The sequence below is a fragment of the Pangasianodon hypophthalmus genome, chromosome 2 (genome assembly GCF_027358585.1).
Source record: "Pangasianodon hypophthalmus isolate fPanHyp1 chromosome 2, fPanHyp1.pri, whole genome shotgun sequence".
In the NCBI taxonomy this organism is placed as follows: Eukaryota; Metazoa; Chordata; class Actinopteri; order Siluriformes; family Pangasiidae; genus Pangasianodon; species Pangasianodon hypophthalmus.
This window is the reverse complement of record NC_069711.1, coordinates 12365865-12373143: the sequence shown is the minus strand read 5'-3', so window position 1 is coordinate 12373143 and position 7279 is coordinate 12365865. Positions and strand designations below refer to the sequence as shown.

The 7279-nt window shown below is 39.8% G+C and overlaps 1 protein-coding gene across 1 annotated transcript; it reads left to right on the top strand.

The window, feature by feature from the left end:
- Nucleotides 1–1721: 1721 nt before the first annotated feature.
- zgc:66479 (uncharacterized protein LOC327541 homolog) lies at nucleotides 1722–5698 on the top strand. Its single transcript, XM_026912949.3, has 4 exons — nucleotides 1722–2146; nucleotides 2748–3226; nucleotides 3523–3670; nucleotides 4140–5698. The coding sequence occupies exons 1-4, from the start codon at nucleotides 1883–1885 to the stop codon at nucleotides 5109–5111; spliced, it is 1863 nt and encodes a 620-aa protein (XP_026768750.2). The 5' UTR covers nucleotides 1722–1882; the 3' UTR covers nucleotides 5112–5698.
- Nucleotides 5699–7279: the final 1581 nt, after the last annotated feature.

Sequence of the window (7279 nt, the reverse complement as noted above, 5' to 3'; positions counted from 1 at the left end):
GTCATTATCATGCTGGAAGGTGATATTTTTCTTTATCTTAAGGTGCTGAATCCCTCTATCTTGACTAGAGCCCCAGTCCCAGCTGAAGAGAATCAGCCTTATAGCTTGATGCTGCCACCATCATGCTTCACTGTGGGTATGGAGTTCTTCGTATGATACGCTGTCTTTTTTTTTCTCCACATATTCCTGCAGCTACTTTAATGTAGCTGTTGGTTTCTTGGCAGCTTCACTGATAAGTTTTTGTCTTGTCCTTTCATCAATTTTGGAAAGATGTTCTCTTCTAGGTGATGTCCCTGTGGTGCCCCATTTTCTCCACTTGTTGATGGCCTTCATAATGTTCCATGGTACATCTAATGTATTGGGAATTCTTTTGTACCCCTCTCCTGATCGATACCTTTTGACAATGAGATCCCGTATATACTTTGTAAGCTCTTTGCAGACCATGGCTCTAGCAGTCAGGAGAAACCAAGAAGATTCTGGAAAATCTTACAGAAGCAGCTGATCTTTATTTGGGGTTAATTAGAATCACTTCATTAATGACAGGTGTATGATAGTTGCTTTTGAACGTGAGTTTGAATGTGATTGGTTAATTCTTAGCACAATCACATGCCCCTTTATAAAAGCATGTGCACAGTTATGCAACTTTTATTTTCTTTTTTTTTAACCCCTAAAACTAAAACGTTTCTATGTATTTTTCACTTGAATTTTGTTGGTTGCTATATCACATTAAAAATGGAAAAAGATCTGACATGATTTATCTTGGTTTTATTTTTTACATCACAAAAACCTGTCATTTTAAAATAGGTGTGTAGACTTTTTATATCCAATGGACATATCTATTAGTTAGTAATATTATGCACCATATTTGTCTATGTAGCATATAGTTTGACCAAAAAGATTATTTTTTAAATTATTTGTACTTTTGGAGGCATGGCAGCTTAGTGGTTGGCACCATTACCTCATACCTCCAGGGCTGGGGGTTCAAATCCCACCTCTGCTCTGTGTGCATGGAGTTTGCATGTTCTTCCTGTGCTTCAGGGGTTTCCTCCCCAGTCTAAAGACATGCATTGTGGGCAGATTAGCATTTCCAGATTGTCTGTAGTGTGTGATTGTGCCCTGCAATAGACTGACACACCATCCAAGGCATCCTCCACCTTGTGACCTGAGTCTCCTGGGATAGGCTTCAGGCTCCCCTGCAACCCTGTGTAGGATAATCAGTACAAAAAGTGGATGGATGGAATTTTTGCTCTTCAATCAAAACCCCTCTTCCTATTGACAATTTGAAATTCAGGCCATGCTGGTCAAGCTGGTAGATCATCTAGTAAGTTATTTTCTAGTTTACTTGTTACTTGACTAAACTGATCAATAAATGTTTGAGATTTTCTAATTACCTTACTCCTATTATTTTTCATAAAATGACTATTTGCAATGAAGCATTTGCAGCAGTAATTCAGAAATTGTTTCCTTTCTACCAACTGGCAAAGATGTTTTACCGACTTGACCAGGTGTTTTAGCAGCTTGTAAGACTAAACTGGATTTTTTTCAGCAGGATAGATGAATATGCTGAAAAAAGTATTATTTATGAATTAGATGAATTGGCTGTGAGCACTATATTTGCCGAGCAATGCCTAAACAATATGCAGTATGACAGTCATGACGACGGCGCACCAGGTTTGAATTGGCAGCGTCACCCAGACGTTATAATCCGCCCACACGCACACGCACGCGCGCGCACATACACATACACACACGCACACGCTTGGCCTTGTAACCAGGCTGTAGTGCGCGTGCAGAGCCGCTGGAGGACTGTCTCCACAGCACGGGTCAAGGCGTTTCATTCCGGGCCACCGGGTGTAAACCTGCAGCTCTGCGGAGGAGCGCGATGGCGAGGCGCAGAGGAAAGAGCAGCAGTAAACAGGACGATAGCTGGTTACCTTTAGAGCCACCGGCGGGACAGTCGTCCCGAGGTTTTAACGAGTATGTCATCCCGGGTGTTTTGCTGCTTATCCTCGCTGTCGGCGGGTCAGTGCTCGGCTGGGTCTGTAGCGATCACCAGCAAACGATCGACAGTCTGTCGGAAACGCTGGCGTCCATGCAGGCGAGAATAACGAAGCTGCAGCAGCAGTTAGGGACTGATAACGCACAGGTAGGCTACCAAGTCACTGGTAAGTTTATTCTGCCTTTAAAATGTTCAGCTTTTACCTGGCTTTCACTTTATGCGTGGAAAATAAGCAGATTTCTTATTCAAAACTGACATTTGGTGGCGTGGATGGACTACTAAATAAGCAATGCTTTTTACAATAAAAACAGCACTCTCTTTCTACAGTTTCTCGTAATAGCAACAGCTGACCACACTGTGCTGAACTCTGTCATGCACTTTATGCCATTAATAGCTTCACTAGGCCAGTACAGAGTAGTGTCATATTTCTTTGTACAACACTGCTTTAGAGAGCAGGGGGTCCTATACTTATTGCTCATGTATAAGAGTGTACAAAATGCCAAAGCAAAGATATGTGAAGTTAATTTTATTTTTACCAAAAAATATGATGAGACCTCACCAAGAAAGATAAACCTTATTCTTAGCCCTAACCTTTGCATAAACGTTTCTGCTACTATGTAAATGGCACTTAGGTTAGCAAGTAATCAAGTGAATATAGATAGTGTAAATTGTGAATCATATGTGACCAAATTTCCATTCTAATCATGGTACATGTATACTGTGTTCTTGATTTTGTTTCTTTCTTCAGCTTGCCAATGTGGGTGGTTTTGAAGAGCGCCTGCTGGCTCTGGAAGATGCCTATGCCAAAGCACAGAGACAGGTTGAACTCGCCCTTGCTACATCCGAACAAATCAAGTCCAAAGACCTTCAAAGTAAAGTGTGGTCCCTGCAAACTGAGATGAATGACAAACTGGCAGAGCTCCAGCAGAACACTATTTCCATTGCTGCTCTGAATGCCATCATTAAGAACAAGAGTATTGAGTTTGAGGTTGTGAAGCAGAGCGTCAACACCATGTTGAGTGCTAACGCAGAACTAGCCGTTCAGATTTCTGGGTTTTCAAGCACGCTTTCAGTCACCAAGTTACATTTGGATGAGCAGATCTCCATTGTGGATGGTCTGATGTCTCAGTTAGAGGGTCAAAAGAGGGAGATCAACGAAATAAAAGAATTATTTGCCAGCAACCAGGAATCACTTGCTACAAACGCACGGGAGTTGTTGGATGTCAAGTGAGTAGATAAATGTGCTTAGTGTTATCAGTTGATAAGTTGTTAATAACTAAAACATTTCAGATATACATAGCTTATTGTGTATTTGTATTTTTTCTAAGTCCTAGTGGTGAATGTGTGCTACTTGTGATTAAAGCTTTTGTGGATTTAAACTTTTTATTTGCCATAAGCAAATAAATGTTTTTTACTATAATAAAGAACAGGTCTAGTCAAAAGAACAATTTATATTTGAAAATGGCTTTTAAACCAAAATGAAAAGTGCGTATTGCTTTTTAACCGCATTGTTTTTCTGACAGAGAGCTGCTAGAATCTGAGCAAATTAAGCGGACACAAAATCTTGAGAAGCAGCTGAGGTCTCTGTATAAGCGTCTGGAAGATCATCAGACAAATACAGAGAGTCTTCATTTCCAACTTGCAGCTCAGTTGGAGGCTTTACAGATCCAGGTACAAGCATGGCTGGCAACTACAAAAAAAAAAGAAAAAATTACATGTATGTTCTCTCTGTGTCCACATGGATTTCCTCTGGATTCCTTCTACCTGTCAAATAACATGGCAGTAGATGGACTGGCTACTCTAAACTGCCCCTAGGTGTGAATGAATGTGTGAATGTGTGTGTGCATGGTGCTGTGCAGTCGACACCTGTCCCATCTAAAGTGTGTTCCTGCCTCACAGCCAGTGGTCCTGGGATAGGCAGCAGGTATACCGTAACCCTGACCAGGATAAATCTGTTACTGAAGATGAATGGATGAATGAATGTAGATTAAATAATGCTACAGCACATCCTGCATGTCCTAAACCACATGCAGTGTTTGAGTTCAGAGACAGCTGACATAAATAACAATTACACTTTAAGCCTAGAGTTCTAGACAAATGTATTGCCTAATTGTAAGCTCTTTATTGTGGAATATTTCAGTTTTCGCCTGGAGTTCAGCAACCCAGCAGAGCTGAAGAGGAGGTTCAGGTTGAGGAACAGGTCACCACATCAGACAACAAAAAGAAAAAAGCACCTGAAAAGGAGTTGGAAAATACTGTAGAAGAAGAATTTACAGAAGAGGAAGAGCTTAGAGATAATAGGGAGCTAGCAGCTGTTGAAGAAGTTGAAGCAAGTGACTGGCCTGTAGAGGAACCTGTGAAAGAGATCCAAACGCCCTCAGATGAACTGGACATTGAAATTGAAGGGGATGTTGCTGAGGAACAAAATGAGGTGGATATTACTGAGGAGATAGAGACTTTACAGGAGGCACACATGGTCACAAATGAAATAGAGGAGACTGTTGTAGATGAGATCCAGACAGCTTTGGAGGATTCAGATCGTGTGACAGTTGAAACAGGGGAGATTATGGATGAGAACATGGAGGTAAATGTTGGAGAAGAGATTAAAATTCATTCAGAGAAGGCAAACATGGTTACAAGTGAAACAGAGAAGCAAACAGAGGTGCCAGATGCAGAAGAGATCCAGACTCTTTTAGAGGATTCAACCACCGCCACTACTGAAACAGAGGAAGCTGCTGTGGGGAAGCAAGAAGAGTCTACTCCAGCACAGGAAATGCAGACAGGTTCAGAGGAAACAGATGCGCTCTCAAATACACCTGATGAGGTTTTTAGTGAGGAACACGCTGAGCATGCTGCAGAAGAAATCCACAATGTTTCAGATGAGATATCAACTGCAGAAATTAAGACCCAGGAAGATGGTAATGCAGAGCAAGAATCTGGGACTGCTGTGGAGGAGATTCAGATTGCTTCAGATGAGACAGAGATTGCCACAAATGGGAATGTAGACAATCAGATGAGAGAAGTTATCCCAGCTGAGATTGAGCAGGAAGCAATGGAGGAGCCAAGGAATCAGCTGTCTCAGAAAAATCAGTTAAAGAAGTGTAATGGCTAAAGGAGGAACATGGCTAAAAGAAAACTGTAACAGCATGTGAACTATTTCTCATGTCACTTTCTCACTTTAGGTTTTAAGGACTCTTGTATGAACGTATGTGATCTTCCTATACTCTTAGAAAATTTGGAGCCCTTAAGGGTTCTTTGATTAAGCCTCTGAAAGAACACTTAAAGGTTTTTTTTTTTTTTATAGAACACTACAACAGTGATTTTCTATCTTCTTATTCTATCTATTAATTATCCAGTGAACCTTTAGATTCATTGAAGAACCCCTTTTTTTCCTAAGAGTGTAATTTCAAATGATATTTTGATTAAAAAAAAGACTGCTTGAGAGTTATTGTACAGTTCTTTAGTCTTACTTTTGTCTGATTGAAAGTCAATACTAAATGAAACATCCAAACTGTATTATCCTTGTGGGGTTTTATTTATTTTTAGTTCTAGCTCTAAAATGAGAAGATGCAGTTTTCTAAACAATAAGAAGGTTGTGTCACATCAAAGATTCTATACATTTTGAATTTTTAATATTTTCACCCAAATTTTCCTTTCTAACACTAGCCTTTTTTAAATAAACTAGATTTTCATTTTATACTACTTCCCCTGTCCCTACTCTTCTGTCTTATGTGCAGTTGTCAGTTGAAATGGGACACCACTTGTATATTTACAGCAGAAAGGTCATGGAGTTAATACCTCATTCAGAGTTTGCCCATGTGCATGTGTGTCTCATTTGTGACTGATTATAATGGTGGCTTTATATACAGTGTTTTTAACAACCAATCCCAAGCTTGTGTTGAAAGAGCAAAGCTGAATTCCATCCACAGTTAATCAGCAATATTTAAAATAAATCTCAGTACATTAAAAGGTGGCTCATGGCATTTCTGGCATAAGATATAAATTTAAAAACTAGGAAAGTAGAAACAAATGGGGAAAAAAATAATTTTACTTTTTCGCAGTGTGTGCTGCAAGTATATATTCTTGAGGCAGCATATGTGTGCTTTGCCCATTTCATGCCTGTAGAGGTAGCTGTAAGTCCTTCAAAAAGTTATCAATGAACCAGTGGTTCAATGCTGGTGTAGTGAAAAATGAAACATGACTACATGTGGGAGTAGGGCAGGATGGTGCCTCACAGCTTGAGGCTCCTGGGATTGATCTTGGCTCAGGTTACTGTCTGTGTGGAATGAAAATTCTCCATGTTCACACAGGTTTACTCTGGATTCTCTGGTTTCCTCCAATCTCCAAAAATATGCTATGCTTAAAGTGCTCCTACGTGTGAATGAATGAAAAAAAAAATTTTCTTTGGATATATAATTATCATTATTATTATTATTATTTTAATAGATTGTACAGGGAACCTTTTTTGAAAGGGAAACCCTCTGTTGCAGGCTTCTGCATAGAACTTTTGAAGGTTCCTCACAGGTACAAACCGAACCCTTCTGGGTGCTACGCTGAAGAAAAAAAAATTGAAAAAATAAAAATAAAAAAATAGCACCTATAATGAGTTCCCCTCCCACAACACAGGGGTTTCCTTTGCACAGAAGCACAGAAGATTTTAAACAGGACCAATTTATCAACTGGCCTGGATGCATTTTCCAGACAATTAACGTTATAAGAATATGCTACATAGCTTTATGCTGGAAGTATTTTTGACAAAAGAGCACAAAATCCTTGCACTGTAAACACGACACGGTATAGTAGTTTGATAAATTGTGCTGCCTTCACGTGCTTTCGTAATTATCGTAAACACTAAGAGTTTCCCACTAGGAGGTTGCTCATGAATAACTGGGAAACACGGAGATGCCCGAGTTTCTGAGATGAGAGGAATCCTAAACTTTCAACATGGCGGAGGAGAGTACAATTTCTGTACTGAATGACAGATTTTGCTCATTTTTCCTAAACGCAGCTAACTGTTAGCGCTTGTCGTTTTGGTCCTATTCATGTGTGTACTATATCAGCAACCAGTGTATGCATGCTGTACATTTTTACACTGTGAAAATAGCTTGTATTTGTCCAAAAGTCCCTTACTGTCAGCAAGGTCTCTGAGTAATGTGTGTTATGGTGTCAAAATAAAAGTGAAAGAAAAAAAAGAAATATGTATGAATGAACCTGGCGTCGTCCATGCTTCAAGTTCTATCCGACGACAAAGCATGTGAACGCAACATACTTGTAATTACC

What these genes read in the sequence shown, in the direction of transcription:
- zgc:66479 (XM_026912949.3), top strand. Translation starts at nt 1,883, where the DNA reads ATGGCGAGGCGCAGAGGAAAGAGCAGCAGTAAACAGGACGATAGCTGG. An exon ending in CGGGAGTTGTTGGATGTCAA is followed by an intron (nt 3,227 to 3,522) that starts GTGAGTAGATAA and finishes TTTTTCTGACAG; the next exon opens with AGAGCTGCTAGAATCTGAGC. An exon ending in TGGAGGCTTTACAGATCCAG is followed by an intron (nt 3,671 to 4,139) that starts GTACAAGCATGG and finishes GGAATATTTCAG; the next exon opens with TTTTCGCCTGGAGTTCAGCA.